Source organism: Cajanus cajan, chromosome 7 (genome assembly GCF_000230855.2).
Source record: "Cajanus cajan strain Asha chromosome 7, NIPB_CcT2T_4, whole genome shotgun sequence".
In the NCBI taxonomy this organism is placed as follows: Eukaryota; Viridiplantae; Streptophyta; class Magnoliopsida; order Fabales; family Fabaceae; genus Cajanus; species Cajanus cajan.
Genome location: NC_138523.1, coordinates 58,578,266 through 58,596,625, shown reverse-complemented (window position 1 = coordinate 58,596,625; position 18,360 = coordinate 58,578,266). Strand labels below are relative to the sequence as shown.

The 18,360-nt window shown below is 33.6% G+C and overlaps 1 protein-coding gene across 1 annotated transcript; it reads left to right on the top strand.

Moving 5' to 3' along the window:
- Window positions 1-426: 426 nt before the first annotated feature.
- Window positions 427-10,425, top strand: LOC109816908 (alpha-xylosidase 1). Its single transcript, XM_083061040.1, is given in 11 exon segments — window positions 427-674; window positions 1,374-1,983; window positions 2,475-2,597; window positions 3,498-3,651; window positions 4,204-4,268; window positions 4,355-4,599; window positions 4,690-4,769; window positions 5,800-6,082; window positions 6,128-6,276; window positions 6,992-7,282; window positions 8,540-10,425. Coding segments are annotated over 11 exon segments (4,116 nt in total). The 5' UTR covers window positions 427-444.
- The last annotated feature ends 7,935 nt before the right edge of the window (window positions 10,426-18,360 follow it).

Sequence of the window (18,360 nt, the reverse complement as noted above, 5' to 3'; positions counted from 1 at the left end):
AAGAAATGTAATAGAAAATAAAGATGAAAAAAAAATTGACTCAAAATAGATTATCAAATCTTAAATTATGGGTAATCAAAATTGAGAAAAAAATGAAAAAAAAAAAATTTTCTGATAATTATGATTGTAATAGGATTAATTATACAATTGAGGAGATAGAATTGTGTGCAATTAAAATTAGGGGAAAAAAAGAAGATGAAAAAGATAATGAAAGATAGAAATGTAAGAAAAATAAAATATAAACAAATATAATGACATGATAACGTTAAAATTAATTTTATAACATGTTAATTTAATAGCATGTAACTCGACTTTTATATGGGAAATGGATAGAGATGTAAGAATTAAGGACAAAGAGTTGAGCTCTAAAAAATATATAGTTGATTATATAAATTTATGTCATCCTGAACCCTCCGAAGAATATTTGGTACACTAGTGTGTGCTATGGCTTCTTCTCCAAATCGCTTCGCTGCTCTATTTCTCTTTTCCCTCCTTCTTACTTGCTTCCTACGAGTAGAAGGTAACTCTTCTTATCAAAAAATAGGCCAGGGCTACCGTCTCATATCCATTAAAGATGCCCCTCAATCTGATGGTGCCCTTCAAGGGCTCCTCCAAGTTAACCAGAACAACAATATCTATGGCCCTGACATTCCCCTTTTGCGACTCTATGTCAAGTAAGTCTTACTCACCATCCTCATGCATTCACATTTTCTCCTTAAAACTCTTAGATAAATCAACTCAGTCCCACGTTAACCACGAAAACACTTAAAATATATATATACTTTCTCCGTTTCTTTAGTTGTCTTTTTAAGTTGTCTTGACACTATTTTTTTTTATTATCATTTTTAAAAAAAAATTAATAATTTATTAATTTCTTTTTATTTTTATTCTTAATAATTAATGTATTTATTAAGTAATGTGTTTATTTATTTTTAATGTACCTATTTTTTTTAACTATATAAAAAATGTAATAAAAAAATAAATAATAAATACTTTAAAAAATTAAAATATCAATTATTTTCTTAAATTTTGTACATAAATCTTAAACGTCAAATAAAAATAAAAAAGTAACATGTATAACTCATATTTAATGCATAAACTAACAAGGACGTGGATGCACTGATAAGAGTTTGACCCGGATTAATTAATAACCTCGAAGTTGAAATAATTATGTCCCGATTAATATACATTTATATTAAATACTTATGTCCATAGTAATTATATCATATTCGAACATGATTACTTCAAAATACTTGTGATCTATTAAAAAAAGAAAAATTGAATGTACAAGGTTTTGGATGGAGACGTGTGTGGTGCTAGCTTGTCCTAGTAGTTATATTCTGAATATTCTTTCATTGTTGTTGGTTTTGCAGGCACGAGACAGAGAACCGTTTGAGGGTACACATCACTGACGCAAAGAACCAAAGGTGGGAGGTTCCTTACAACCTATTGCCAAGAGAGCAACCAGCAAATGTAAAGCAAAACATTGCGTGGTCGAGGAAGAGGAACCTAATAGCAGTGTCAGAGTATTCTTACGATGGATCTGACCTTGTCTTCAGCTACACTTCAGACCCGTTTAGTTTTGCAGTGAAAAGGAAGTCAAATGGGGATACCTTGTTTGACTCAAATACTGACGAGTTTAACACACTGGTCTTCAAGGACCAGTACTTGGAAATTTCTACCAAATTGCCGCAGGATGCTTCTTTGTATGGTTTGGGTGAGAGCACACGCCCACACGGGATCAAGCTGTACCCAAATGACCCTTACACTTTGTACGCCACTGATGTAACAGCCCTTGCACTCAATACTGATTTGTATGGGGAACACCCTGTGTACATGGATCTCAGAAATAAAGGTGGCAAGCCTTATGCACATGGGGTTTTGTTGCTGAATAGCAATGGAATGGATGTGTTCTATGTTAGGAAAAAAAATTACGCTGATCTTTCCCGTAACTTCAGATTTGAGAATGGAGCAAAAATAATTGTGGACTAATAGCACACACAAAATTGATAACGGAGTTCGGCCAACTCTGCCTACGTCTCCGGGCTGCTGCAGATATTTTACTGAAAAGGGAAATATAAACAGTGTTTACAAAACACTCACAATCTCTCAAAATACTCACAACCACTCACAACCCACGACCCAACTATACCCAGAAAAATTAAGAACTTCTCTCTCAATTTTTCTATACAAACGCTTTGCTAAGTATTTGCTTTCGTTGGATTGCATAAAATGAACGGAGTGGCTTGCTATTTATAAGGAACGATTGCAGTGTGAACGCTCCATCAAATTGTGAATTCGGTGGCCTCCAATTTGGAATTCGGTTTCCAAATTCAATTTGATTACTGTGCCTCCAATTTTGATTTCGGTGGCCTGCCAAATTTGATTTCATTGGCAGCCACCTTCTTTGACTTTTCAACAATCTCCCACTTGAAGACTGATTTCAATCTGTCTTCACACTTTAATCAATGCAGCAACCTTCCCTGGTCTGTTACTCTAGCAGGCCAACTGAAGTTGAGCACAACTTCAGTTTGTCAATGGTCACCACCTTTGTCAACATGTCTGCTGGGTTCCTGCTTCCTAAGATCTTCTTCAATGTTAACACCTCATCCTCTAGCAGAGATCTGATAAAGTGATAACGGATATCGATGTGTTTTGTCCTAGAATGAAATGCTGAATTCTTTGCCAGATGTATTGCACTCTGACTATCACTATGCAAAACACTCTTCTCTTGGATGAATCCCAGCTCTGTTAACAAACCCTGAAGCCATATCAATTCTTTACTGGCTTCTGTCACTGCTACGTACTCAGCTTCTGTAGTGGATAAAGCGACAATTTTCTGTACCTGCGACATCCAACTGACAGCTGTAGTACCAACAGTAAAAATGTAACCGGTGGTACTTCTTCGGTGATCGACTTCACCTCTATAGTCTGCATCTACATATCCTTGCACCTTTATTTTGCCTTTACCAAAGTGCAAACATCTTTCTGTGGTGCCTCGTAGATACCTCAAAATCCATTTAACTGCTTCCCAATGAGCTTTTCCTGGATTCGACATAAACCTGCTAACAACTCCCACTGCATGGCCAATATCTGGCCTTGTACAGACCATTGCGTACATCAAACTTCCAATGGCTGAAGCATATGGAACTTTAGCCATAAAATATCTTTCTTCCTCCGTCTGAGGAGACTGATCCTTGGATAGGCGAAAATGACTAGCCAAAGGTGTACTAACTGGCTTGGCGTCGCCCATGTTAAATCTTTGCAAAACACGGTTGATGTACTCTGCTTGAGATAACTGCAAAATCCCTCTTTGCTTATCTCTCGTGATTTGCATTCCAAGAATCTTCTTTGCAGGACCTAAGTCCTTCATGTCAAATTCTCTTGACAATCGCTGCTTCAAGCTTCTTATCTCATCCATATCTAAACCAGCTACTAACATATCATCAACATAAAGTAGCAGAATGATATAACTGGACTTATATCTCTTGAAGTAGCAACAGTGGTCAGCATTGCACTTATGGAAGCCTTCTTTGTGCATGAAGCCATCAAACTTCTTGTACCACTGTCTTGGAGCTTGTTTCAGACCATACAAGCTCTTCTTCAACCTGCACACCATATTCTCTTTTCCTTTCTCTGAGAAGCCTTCTGGTTGGTGCATGTATATCTCCTCATCTAGATCTCCATGAAGAAATGCAGTCTTCACATCTAACTGCTCTAGGTAGAGCTCTTCACTAGCAACAATGCTCAACACTGTTCTGATTGTATTGAGCTTCACAACTGGAGAATAAATCTCTGTATAGTCAACTCCTTCCTTTTGCTGGAATCCTTTGACTACTAATCGAGCTTTGTATCTTTTGGAGCCATCATGCTCCTCTTTTACTCGATACACCCATTTGTTGTGAAGTGCTTTCTTATCTCTGGGTAACTCAACTAGTTCCCACGTCTGATTTGAGATCAAAGACTTCATTTCGTCCTTCATGGCATGCTCCCACTTGCTGGCATCTGTGGCCTGACATGCTTCATCATAATCTTCAGGCTCACCTCCATCAGTCAGCAACATATAGTTCATGTATCTCCTGTTAGGTACATGAGGCCGGGATGATCTCCTCACAGGAGCTGAAGTTGAAGGCTCTGGTGTGTCTGACTGTTGTTCACAACTTTGCTCTGTTGATTCCTCTGGTTGAGGAGTTTCAACTATAGGACTTTCTGGGACATCATCCACCTCTGCATACACTGGCCTACTCTTTTCTGAGTTACTGGCATCAGTACTATGTCTGTCCTTGTACATCACTCTCTCATTGAAGATTACATCTCTGTTGCGGATCATCTTTTTGTTTTCATCATCCCATAGGCGATAGCCAAACTCATCTTCACCATAACCGATGAGAGTGCACTTCTTCGATTTTGGATCAAGCTTATTTCTGCCTTGATCACTGATATGCACATATGCTACGCAACCGAAAACTCTAAGATGTGTGAGTTTTACCTCCTTTCCGCTCCATACCTCTTTTGGTATTCTATACTCCAATGGTACCGATGGACCTCGGTTGATCAAGTATGCTGCTGTGTTGACTGCTTCTGCCCAAAACTGTTTTGGTAAGCCTGACTGCATACGCAAGCTTCTGGCTCTCTCAGTCAATGTTCGGTTCATCCGCTCAGCTACACCATTGTGTTGTGGTGTACCAGGCACGGTTCTTTCCATTCTGATTCCGTGCTCATAGCAGAACTTCTTGAATCTGGTGTCTTCATATTCACCACCATTGTCGGTTCTGAGCTTTTTAATCTTCAATCCTGTCTCATTTTCAACCATGGCTTTCCATATCTTGAAAGCCTCAAATACATCTGACTTATGTTTTAGAAAGTATACCCATACTTTCCGAGAGTGATCATCAATAAAAGTCACGAAGTATTGCTTTCCACTAATAGATGAGACAGTCGTTGGACCCCACACATCGGAGTGAACAAGCTCGAGTTTCTCCTTCTTTGGGGTTCTTCCACTTGTCTGAAAGCTGACTCTTTTCTGCTTTCCAAGTATACAGTCTTCACACATGTCAATTTCCACTGACTGAAGACCTGATAATTTTCCTTTAGAGTGCATGATCTTCATCCCTTTCTCACTCATATGGCCAAGTCTTTGGTGCCATAAATTGGGATTGTCATTTGCTGCAACTGCAATTAAATGACACGCTCCTGCTGTTTTGTAAAGAGTACCACTCTTTTTACCACGAGCAATCGTCATTGCACCCTTGGAAATCTTCCAATCATCACCATGGAAGGTCGTTGTGTAGCCTTCACTGGCCAACTGGCCTACTGAGATTAAGTTCTTCGTCAGGTCGGGAATATGTCTGACATTCTTCAATTCCCATACAGACCCTTTTAGCTTAATCTTCACTACACCTTTACCAACAATCTCACAAGATTGTTCATTACCAAGGTAGACTTTACCAAGGTTTCCGGGAACATAATTCTCGAAGAATTCTCTCTGCGAAGTAGCGTGGAAAGATGCTCCAGAGTCTAACACCCAAGACTCCTCCTTGCTCTCCAAAGAGCATATTAATGCATCATCTCTTCCTGAGGTAGAAGCAATATTTGCCTCTGCTTTCGCCTCCTGATTCTTCGGTGCATTTTTGCACTGATTTTTGTAGTGCCCGGTCTGCCCACAGTTCCAACACTTGATAGTTTTTGAGTTGTTAGAACTACGATGATTTCTGGATTTGGACCTGTTATCCCTTGATTTTCCACGTCCATTTCCTCTGGTTGGAGCCCTCCCTCTTGACTCTGTATGTAATACTGAAGAGGTTGAGGATTCACCCGACTCTCTCCGTCGGATCTCTTCACTGAGAACCAGATCACGAACATCATCTGATTTCAACTTATTGCTTCCCGATGAGCTACTCACAGCTGTGACAGTAGCATTCCAGCTTTCTGGTAGAGAAGACAAAAGTATCAATGCTCGTACTTCATCGTCAAATTCAATTCCAACTGAACTCAACTGGGTTGTGACTGTACTGAGTTCATTTAAGTGTTGCGCTACTGATGCGCCTTCCGCCATCCGCAAGTTAAACAACCGCCTCATCAAGTGAACTTTGTTTGAGGCTGACGGCTTTTCATACATACTGGAAAGAGCCGTCATAAGACCCACTGTGGTCTTTTCCTTTGCAATGTTGAAAGCAACATTACGAGATAATGTCAAGCGGATAACTCCAAGGGCTTGTCTATCAAGAAGGAACCATTCATCATCCTTCATGCCCTCTGGTTTCTTTCCTTCAAGAGGTTGATGTAGCTTTTTCTGGTACAGATAATCTTCGATCTGCATCTTCCAAAAGCTAAAGTCCAAACCATCGAACTTTTCAATTTTCACCTTTCCTTCATCTACCGCCATTGCTCCCACTCAAATCTGACTTCTCGGATCGCTTCTGCCGACAAATTGGTAACGCTGACCAATTTACACTATTCACTATTAACGTGAATAGTACTATTCACAAAATATTATTCACATGAACAGTATTCTCTACAGCAATTTCGATGAGCTATTCACTATTCACGTGAATAGTACTATTCACGAAAAATACTTTTCACATGAATAGTACTCTTGCCAAAGTTTAACAGAAACAACCAGCTCTGATACCAGTTGTTAGGAAAAATTACGCTGATCTTTCCCGTAACTTCAGATTTGAGAATGGAGCAAAAATAATTGTGGACTAATAGCACACACAAAATTGATAACGGAGTTCGGCCAACTCTGCCTACGTCTCCGGGCTGCTGCAGATATTTTACTGAAAAGGGAAATATAAACAATGTTTACAAAACACTCACAATCTCTCAAAATACTCACAACCACTCACAACCCACGACCCAACTATACCCAGAAAAATTAAGAACTTCTCTCTCAATTTTTCTATACAAACGCTTTGCTAAGTATTTGCTTTCGTTGGATTGCATAAAATGAACGGAGTGGCTTGCTATTTATAAGGAACGATTGCAGTGTGAACGCTCCATCAAATTGTGAATTCGGTGGCCTCCAATTTGGAATTCGGTTTCCAAATTCAATTTGATTACTGTGCCTCCAATTTTGATTTCGGTGGCCTGCCAAATTTGATTTCATTGGCAGCCACCTTCTTTGACTTTTCAACATTCTATAGCGGAACCTCTCTGACGTATAAGATTATCGGAGGGGTGCTTGATTTTTACTTCTTTGCTGGACCCACGCCTCTGAATGTTGTGGATCAGTACACTTCCTTAATTGGTAGACCAGCTGCAATGCCTTATTGGGCCTTTGGTATGAATTACTTTTCACTCTCTCTTATCATTGCGTTTCATGTTGTTTTTTGAGCATTGCATTAGTCATTTGGATGCCACAGAACAGAACCACTCCCCATTGAGAAAAGTGAGGTTTAAAATACTTATTTGATAAAGACTAATTCTTGCATTGAATAAAGGGAAACACTCTAGTAATGTTTTCAACTGTGATTGTAAATTAAATGAGCTTCTTGATGTGTGCGATTATGGGAGCATATCTATCCTTGTTGTGCATGTAATGCATTTGATAAAGCAATGGGACATGGTTTCCAATTAGCAGTTTTTTGGCTTTACCGTATCTGTGGCATTAAACGATAGTAGGGATGTTTTCTTTCTTTGTAAAAGTTAGGTCCACAGAATTATTTTAATTTCGGAATCTATTTGTATTATTTTACACTGGCAAATAGCTTTTTGGTCTTATTTTAATTTTACCTGCTTAGTAATTTGATACCTTTTAGGCCCACATGAAAAGATATGGCCATACATGAAGTTCGAAACTTAACCATTTATAAAATAACCAGAAACTGAAATTATGAATAGTAGAAAACGAAATTGGACAAAACCTTATATCAGCGGTCCACCCTTTATTTCTATCAAAGTCCGAATGATGTATTCATTCTTTTTGGTACAGAATATTCTGTACTAATAACAAAACAACAGCAAATTTCTTATCACGCTAGATGGTACTAATTACCCAAGTGCACATAAAATAATCTTTACTCGTGAACTTTGTCAAGGAACTTTGGATTTTATGACATGCATGTATTATGAATAAACTATAAATCAATTTGTGGGTCTATTTCAAGAATCATTTTTGCATAACCATTATTACCTATCATTCTGTCAGTTAATTCATTTATCATGAAGACAGGACAGGCAACTCATTCTGTTTATGTCAATGCATAGCCATACATATAATAACAAGGAGAAAATGGATTGGATGAAAATTGCAAAAGATTGTGTTGTAACTCGAGCATTTACTCTAATTTTTTTGTCTTTCAGTTTTCTCCATTTCTACGTTTCCACATTACTTAACAAATAAGTGTAATATATTGGTTAGTAAAGGGTAGCATTGATCATTATGCTTTGCTTCCAGTTCTAGCTTAAAACTACACAAGAAATGGTTTACTTCCCAAGTATAATGCTTGTCTGCCAGAACAATCATTAGGATGAAGATAATTTGTTAGTAAAAAGCATTTGAACAACATGCTAACTTATTTTATTTGCTATATTGTAGGATTCCACCAATGCAAGTGGGGCTATTACAACCTTTCTGTGCTAGAAGATGTTGTCGAAAACTACAAGAAGGCGAAAATCCCACTTGATGTGATATGGAATGATGCTGATCACATGGATGGCCTCAAGGACTTCACACTCAATCCAATTAACTACCCTCGTTCCAAGTTTTTAGAATTCTTGGACAGAATACATGGCATTGGCATGAAATACATAGTAATCGTTGATCCAGGAATTGCTGTTAACTCCAGTTACGGTGTATATCAAAGGGGTATGGCTAATGATGTTTTCATCAAGTATGAAGGGGAACCCTTCGTGGCTCAAGTTTGGCCAGGAATAGTGTATTTCCCTGATTTTCTCAATCCAAAAACAGTTTCCTGGTGGGGTGATGAGATCCGTCGCTTCCATGAACTTGTCCCTGTTGATGGCCTATGGATTGACATGAATGAGATTTCAAATTTCTGCACCGGAAAGTGCAAAATTCCTAAGGGAAGAAAGTGTCCAAGTGGAACAGAACCTTCTGTGTCATGTTGCTTAGATTGCACAACCAACACAAGCACAAGGTGGGATGATCCTCCCTACAAAATTAACGCTTCAGGAGTAGAGGCTCCTATAGGCTCGAGAACCATAGCCACTAGTGCAGTTCACTACAACGGTGTTTTGGAGTATGATGCTCACAGCATTTATGGTTTCTCTGAAGCCATTGCAACTCACAAGGCCCTTCAAGGGCTTCAAGGAAAAAGGCCTTTCATTTTGTCACGCTCCACTTATGTGGGTTCAGGCAAATATGCTGCACATTGGAGTGGTGACATTAGGGCCACGTGGGAGGACTTAAGATACTCGATAACTACAATGCTCAATTTTGGAATATTTGGGGTGCCTATGGTTGGTTCAGACATATGTGGTTTCTTTTCAGTTGAAACCACACCTCATGAAGAGCTCTGCAATCGGTGGATTGAAGTTGGTGCCTTCTACCCTTTCTCAAGGGACCATGCAAATTTTGACTCCCCTAGACAAGAACTTTACCAATGGGAATCAGTGGCTGAATCTGCTAGAAATGCTTTAGGTATGAGGTATAAGCTCCTCCCATATCTATACACCCTTAACTATGAGGCTCATATTAGTGGAGCACCAATTGCAAGGCCTCTTTTCTTCTCATTTCCAACTTGCACTGAATGCTATGGCCTCAGCACTCAGTTCTTAATAGGGAGCAATCTAATGATTTCTCCTGTGCTTGAGCAAGGAAAAACACAAGTCACGGCACTCTTCCCTCCTGGAACATGGTACAGTCTGTTTGATTTAACTCAGACCATTGTGTCAAAAGATGGAAACAATGTTACCCTTGATGCACCTTTGCATGTGGTGAATGTGCATGTGTATCAGAATGCAATTCTTCCCATGCAACAGGGTGGAATGGTCACTAAGGATGCTAGAATGACACCCTTCAGCCTCATTGTGACCTTCCCTGCTGGTGCAACTGAAGGATCAGAAGCCAAAGGGGACCTATTCCTTGATGATGATGAGGTGCCAGAAATGAAGGTTGGAAATGGCTATTCAACCTACGTTGTTTTCCATGCAAGTGTCAAAGAAGGAAAGGTGAAAGTTTGGTCAGAAGTGCAAGAGGGCAAGTTTGCTTTAGACAAAGGTTGGGTTATTGACACTATACAAGTGTTGGGGTTAAAGTCAAACCGAAATGGAACACTTGTACCAGAAATTGAGATTGATGGGAAACCATCAATGGGCGTATCAAAGGTGCAAGTTAGTACAACTCAACAAAAGTACTTATCCGGGCAGGGTGGTGAAGAAAATATATCGATGGTAGGGTTGACGGGATTGAATATTCCTGTAGGTAAAGGATTTGCTGTGACGTGGTAGATGGGAGCATAAGTTGAGACTTGAGAATAAGAGATTGTCTCACCTTCGTTGAGACTTTGTAACTTCTTTTATGTTTTCTCTGAACTCTCGTTAGCGTCGTGGAAGAAAAGGAAATGAGCTAGAATTAAGCTCGTCCTTTGTCCATTGAATAATATTTTCTTTCGTAAGAAGATAGTGTCAAACAAATGCCCCTTAGCAGTGATAAATTAAATCTTAAGCTTTACAATAGGCTCATACTATGATGCAACCATGTTTTAAATTTTTGAATGCTTAGTTGTTTTTATCTTTATAATACAGAGAAACGAGAGTGTAAGAAACTGGTAATAGTAATTTTTCAATGTGGAAATTTTTAAGTGGAGTAAAGAGAGGCGGATTAACTAACAACTCGTTCGTCCGAATAATATTTTTTTTAAATAAGGTTTTGAGTTCAATTTTTATGAAATAAAAAAAATTAAAAAAAAATTACTAATGATTTATCAGATTTTTTTATATAAAAATTAGTCATAAAGAAGAGAGCGTTTAACGTACCAAAAGAAATGCTAAATGTAACAAAAAAAAAGGCTTACTTTCAGATTAATTGTATTTTTCACCGAGAGAAAGGTTAGCGATATTATGAGTTGTAAATATTTTTTTTAGTTTTTCAACAATGTATAAAGAAGGTCTCATTCATACAAATATAACTTCAAATATGACATCTTATTTCATATTGTCCTAACACAAAAAAAAAAAAAAAAAAAAAGTAATAGAAAATAGACTCATTAATCTCATTTATCATCAAAAGTTATGTTTTTTTTCTCTATTTCATATTTTAAATATTTTTATTTGTTTTCACAAAATTAGGTATTCATTGTTTAATCAAATTGTTTTCTTAGGATATGTAAATTACCATAAATTAAATATTCTTTCCATCACATAATAAGTGTGTTATAGGTTATTTTTTGCTGATAAAAAAAATATTATAAACAAATGAGAAGGAATAACAATTTTACAAAATTAAATTTATTATTAATCTTATTTACTAAAAATAATACAATACAACAACTATATTAAATAATATTATTAGATATACAACTAGAAAGAGATAATTAACATTAGATTAAAAAATTAATAAGACACTTATTTTTCTTTTAATATGACACTTTTGAGATAATAACAAATAAGACAAAAAAAAAGTATTAAATTTTCAAATAATTTTGATTGGATCATCTACTACTCTCTCAATTTTAAAATAAGTGACATTTAAAAAAAAATACAAAAATTAAGAAAAGTAACAAATAACTTTTCCATTTCAATTGAAGCACGATTGATCATAGGCTCTCTCGTAAAAATATGTATAGCATTGAAAATGATAATAATAAGTAAACCAATTTTACTAAATTTATCCTTGTCATTTATTATCTATTGTAGTGGTGATGTGATTCATCAGGTGTGTACGGTCGAGTTCAGTAAAAAAAATAAAAATAAACTTGGTATAAATCATGATAAAAATATATTGAATTAATTTTGACTATTTAAGCTCTTGATTTTGTCAGATTTGAGTATAACGTCTGTGATGAATTCTCCGATGGATTGTAATAAGTGAGGTACATTATAATTATTCTTTTCAATAGTGTTCTTTCTCCTTCTTCTCTAGTGCTGAATCGCTCAAAGACAAGGTCCCTTCCATGTTGTAGCATTCTCCAACAAATGTAATTTACAACAACTAAATGACTTGTCCATCTATGCATCTCCTTTTTTTTTTTTGTTATTGTATATTGTAATTAATATTATGATATATAAAATATCACCTTTATTTTGACAATCGAATATATAAAAATTTCATTATTTTATAAAAATAATATACCATCATTGTAAAATTGATGTGATAAGAGCTTATGACAAATAATACATCAATCTCCTACAATACTCAACTTTTAATTTTAGTGACACTTACATAATTTTTTTGTGATTTGTAGTAAACAAATTTATTATTTTCAAAGGTTTGGTCAAGTTTAATTTTATATGAAAAATAAAATCTGAAATCACAATCGTCCACAATAACTATATATATCTTCTTCTTTTTTTTTTTTATACCCGTTCAATCCGAATTAACCATATGAAAACCATTAGATAATTTGTTTTTCTATTCGCTTAATATGGATATGGTTCACATCTCAAACTTTTTCCACCCCTAATGTATTATATGATTAATTTCATCACACATTTCGTTGAAAATCCAAAACACAACTTCGTATAATCTTTTTAGTATTAAAATGTTTCTTATTTAGAAATAGTACGAATACTTTTCTGTTTTCAACTTTAAACCTTTCAGTAAATTTTTCAACTTTTAATTAAAAATTTTAAGTGCCAATTAATTTTTCAATCATTTAACTACGTGAAATAGAGCCATATATTGTTGATTGTTGTAAGATTAAGGTATCGATCGGGTATATCGTGATTAGGAAAATGATTGTCTTATATAAGATTTTAATCTATTTCCACTTCATATATAAGAGTACAAATTTGCTTATTATTGCATTCAACATTGTTGGTTCTTTAAATTAGACTGTACATTTATTTAAATAAAATCAAAATATATTCTTTAGTTATTTTTATAAGATTCAATTAAAATTAACTAATTTACAAGAATTTAATTAATTAATAAATATGTAAATAACATTAAATTTGTAAAACATATATTTTTTATATTACTCTTAACATTTATAAAATATATTTTATTATTTTTTAAAAATATTGACAGCAATATTTAAATTTTTTATTATTTCATCTTTAATATACTTAAAGTCTTTATTTTTATTGCCTATGAATGTGAAAGACAAATCTCAAATAACGCTGCAAGGTTTTCATAATTCACTTCTTATAAAAAAAGACTTAGACTTTCCCTAAATTCAAGGCATTATTAATGAATCTTTGACTTTAAATGTTAATCTACTATTTTGTTCTTTTACACTAATGTTAATGTTGTAGTTAGACTCGTCGTATTAGTATTTTATCTTTTGTTATATATAAAGAAATGTAACTCTCTTTTTATCATGTTAGTATGATAAAATAATATTTTATTAAGTTACAATTTCATGTCCATAAAGAATTAAATCTTCATATTACTACTTATTGAATATAGTATAAAAAAAACATAATTAAAGATATTTTTGTAAAAAATAAATAATTAATACAAGAGATTTTTTAAATTTATCCGTATAAAAATGAGAAACTAAAATTTTAATTTGATTTAAAATTGTTATTAATTTATACAACAGATTCAGCATAGACCTAGTCGAATTCAGCAAGGCCACGTTGAATTAAGGATAGGAGATCATGAAATTTGGATCTTGATTAGTTTGGCATTACTCTGTTCTAGCTTTGTGGTTCAATAAAACAATGTTGAAAACTAATGTGACCATATTTGGTCGATTATTAGGTGAACAAACGTTTACTTAACATTGAAATGACCCGTGTTTTAGCCGACACAGCTTCACATTTCGCTATTTGTTTCCTTGACCCCATTCGGAATTATTCATTCATGTTGAACACGAACAAGTGCATTTTTATTTTTGTTTGACATTCGGGTACCCTTGTTTCTTCCATTGTTTATTGAACTTCTTTCGTACCTACCTTTAAAAAATAAGGCTACAATTAATCGACATTTGAGTTATTAATTAAGAAATTAAAAGTAGAAATGAATTATTAAAAAATAACATAATCATGAACTCTGTCAATATTTTCACATAATCTTTAGGCTATTCTCAGTATTTACATAAATATGCTAATTTCCTACTATTTATGCGATATTTCCTATTATTTATGTATTCAATTCCATAAATTATTTTAATAAATCTTTATGAGTCGAAGAATTATCGGTGCCAAGTGCCAACCCACTTATACCTTACCTTTTAATACACTTCTTATTTTTAAGGGGAAAAATTAATTTCACATAAATATCTATTTTAGTAAATATATAGAGAGAGATAATTGAGTCTTGTAAAAAATATCAGAAAAATATATATTTTTATGACAGTAAAATACAACTACTCGACGTAATAACAAATTTAAAAAATTGACAATAATCTAACTTCAACAAGCAGAAAATTGGCCAATAAAAAAAATCACTGCAGTTACAACACTAAATGTAAAATAAATAAAAGTTGTGCGTTGAAATCACGAATTTCATTTAAAATAATATTAAAATTAAAAAAAAATCAAATATCATGTATTTTAAATATGATTTTTTATTAATTTGAATTAAAAATAATAAGTTACAAGTCATATTTTAAAACACGATGTTCCTTTTAAATGTCGTGTATTTCAAACAAAACATCCCTTTTCCAAATTTTTGTAACATATACCCATTATAAAATTTTTGTAAAAAAAAAAAATACTCGCATTATTTAAAAATGCCTCCTTATAACGAAAATGAGCATCCATATAATGTGAACATGGGTTTGGTCGTACCAAAAGAAGTAAAGAACAGCCAAACAAATTATTATTATAATAATAACAATAAATAAATAAATAAGTGTTTATGTCGGTTTTCAATTTTTTCAAGTTTTCATATTTTGTTATTTATTTGGATTTCAAAAAAGTGGGTCAAATATCTACTTTGACCTTGTAAATATGTAAAATTTTCTTCTTAGTCCTTCATATTTAAAATATCAACTTTTAGCCCTCTCTTTTTTAAAATGTATCAAAATTTAATTTTGATACAAATTTTGTAAATCCAATTTAACACTGGCTTCTGGTTATTAGACATGTTATGCACATGATAACTTAAAACTTAAAATTAATGATACTGGTTATGTTTAATTATCAAATTGAATTAACAATTAGTGACATATATAAAATTTGACACAATTTTTTTTAAAGTAAAGGTTAGACGTTTTAGAAACGAGAACAAAAATAATTAAAACGTGTTTAGCATCAATAAAATAAAAAAGAAAACAAGAGTGCAATGTATTTGTGAATTTTATAAGTTATTGTCTATCCTCTCTCATGAGATTTGAAGAGAATATGTATAATTTTATAATTATATTTTTTCTCCTCTATCGTGTGATTACTTGTAAATTGAGAAACATACTCTCGTGAGCTTCTAAAAGATAACTAATTAAAAGTACGTATTTTTCTTAAATCCAATGCATTTTTATCTTCTTTATTGGTTTCCCTCATAATCAATTATGAAACATTTTTCATTGCTCTAAGGGTCTTGGCTTATATGTATAATCGATTATGGTCACCCTATAATTAATTATATAAAAATCTTTTATATTTTGGTGCTTACTCAAAGTTTATATAATCGATTATGATCATATAGAATTATTGGGAACTTAAGATTTACATATACACAAATTTATTCACATTAATGTGATATTGTCTACTTCAGACTAAACCCCCCATGATTTTATTTTTGGTCATTTTCCAAAATGGCTCATACAAATGGAGACTATAAGTGTTATAAACTTTCATTTCTTCTCACGAATTAATATTGTGAGACTTTGTTTATACCCCAACAAACCTCCCATCAAACAAAAGACCATGGTTCAATCTCTTCTTCAACATAAATCTTTTTTTGTCATCTATGAGTGTTTTATATAAACCTTTGTTTCTCATCATGATCTAATGATGTGAGACTTTGTTTATATTCTAACAAACATCTCCTCAACACAAATGATTGTAGTTTAACCTTCCCTTCAACATAAATCACTTTTCATCTACGAGTATTAAATGGTGATCCCTGTAGCTTTAATCACACTTGGTAGTTCTATATTCTTGCACAGACACGTTGTCTAACCTCCACACTTTCAGGAAGACTTTGGACATAAGGAAACTCACATTTGGATTCATCACTTTCCATTATCAAATACTCGTTCGAGACTTTGAATCAATATCATGGTCAAAATCAGACTCTGATACCACTGTTGGACACCTGAGATTCACACACACACACACATCTCTACATTGGATATGATATTGTCCACTTTAGACATAAACTTTCACGATTTTATTTTTGGTCATTTCCTATAAGACATCATACCAATGTCGACTATTTGTGTTATATAAACCTTTATTTTTTCTCATGATCAAATGATGTGAGGACTTTGTTTACAAGCCAACAATAATAAATTATGTAGACTCATAATTAAAATAAATACTTAGATTAATGATTTAATTATGTTTTGGTATGAAAAAGTATAAGAAAATATGTAAATGTCGTCAAAGTCTAAAAATTCAAAAGATGTGTTTTGTCTCTTTTTATCATAAAATGATAATTTTATAACTAATTGTTATGTTCTTATGAGCCTTGAGATTGTCGTAATTTTGTGAAAATTTAATATTGAGTAATGTATTTCGATGCTTAATTGTGGTCATTAATAACTAAATTTTATGACAAATATAAGTTATGAGTCAAAGAAATGTCGACGTATTTTAGAGGTGTGACTAGTGAGGTACTCAATTACATATTTGATCATGCTTTCTTGGCATGACCTTCTCAACAAAATGTCAAAGGCCAAAGTCCAAATGGTACAAATTGTAAAAGATATTTTTATAAATTAATTTATATTATTTCCCCCATTTTTTTTTTCCATCTATCTATTTATAGCTTTTTGACCCAAATGGAGTATTTATGGAAACTTATTATGCAAATGGGATTATTTCTAAACATATTACTAGTATGAGGGTAATCAATGAATGTGTCACTGGTCAACGTAGTGTCATCCCCTGCCACATTTTTCTTTTTTATAAATGATTTAGAAGAAGTGGAGCCAAAATTAGATAAACCAATATATGTTATAAAACAGGTGTTGTTATTCTTAATTAAAATTTAATTTTTTAAAATAATAGTGTTGCTACCCTCAATGAGACTAGTACACTATGTGACTATATTAATGTCACTACCCCAAAGGAAGACTAATATAGTATTTGATTGTATTAATGTCCTTATCTAATTTTATTTATTTATTTTTAATTCAAGTGTCACAACCCAAGTTGGAGCTCTATTTTTTTTTTCTTCTCCATGTCGTGTTGTCCAATTTTGGAGACAATTTTTTTATGTTATTTTTATCTTGAATTGTTGCTGTCCAAATTTGGACACCAATTATTTATTTATTTTTTAAATGTTCAAGTCCTGCTGCTCAACTTTGGACATCTATTTCTTTTTTTAAAATTTAATATGGAACGTGCTATTTTCTTGTGGACGGAGTAAATAATTAAGTGTTTGTGTTAGTAATAAGTGATACCAAATACGTGTAAATAATTAATATAAAATTTAATAAAATAAATTTACTTAATTATATACATGTGACTATAATAAATATAAATAATTGATAGGTAATAAATTTTTATATTAAATTATTTTATAACGTTATTTTACATTTTACATTTGATGTAAATTATTAAATTATTTTTTTTTAAAGATGGCGTTATATTCTTCGACGAGACTTTCATTAACCAAACATTTGATGTAAATTACAAAGTATTATGCTGGTTGAAATAGACGAGGCAATGAAGAAAGAAAAAAAAAACGATAATAAATTAGGAAGTTGAGTATATAGTAGTATAGTGTAGAGTGAATAGTTTAGGTAATAGAGCGTAAGGTGTGGAGAAAGTGATAAGGGTGAGGTGTGATAGAATTGGGCATATTAAACTTGGAAAGCCACGTCAGGAAGACAATAGTAGTAGGCAAAAGCGAGCACTTTCCACGCACCCACCTAGGAAGGACACTTGTCCCATCACTTACCACGTCTTTCGGACATTTTGGCGCCAAAGATGCCCGTGGGTTCCACGTCGGCGTTATTGGCGGGAAACCCAAGCAACCACCCCTCTCTTACTCCTAACTCCTAACTCCTAACTCCTAACCCACATCACATGCCCATCCATCTTCTCATGCATCACTACATCCCATGCGTCACGTGACCCGCTATTATGACAAGTGGAAATATCTTGTCAATTATGCTC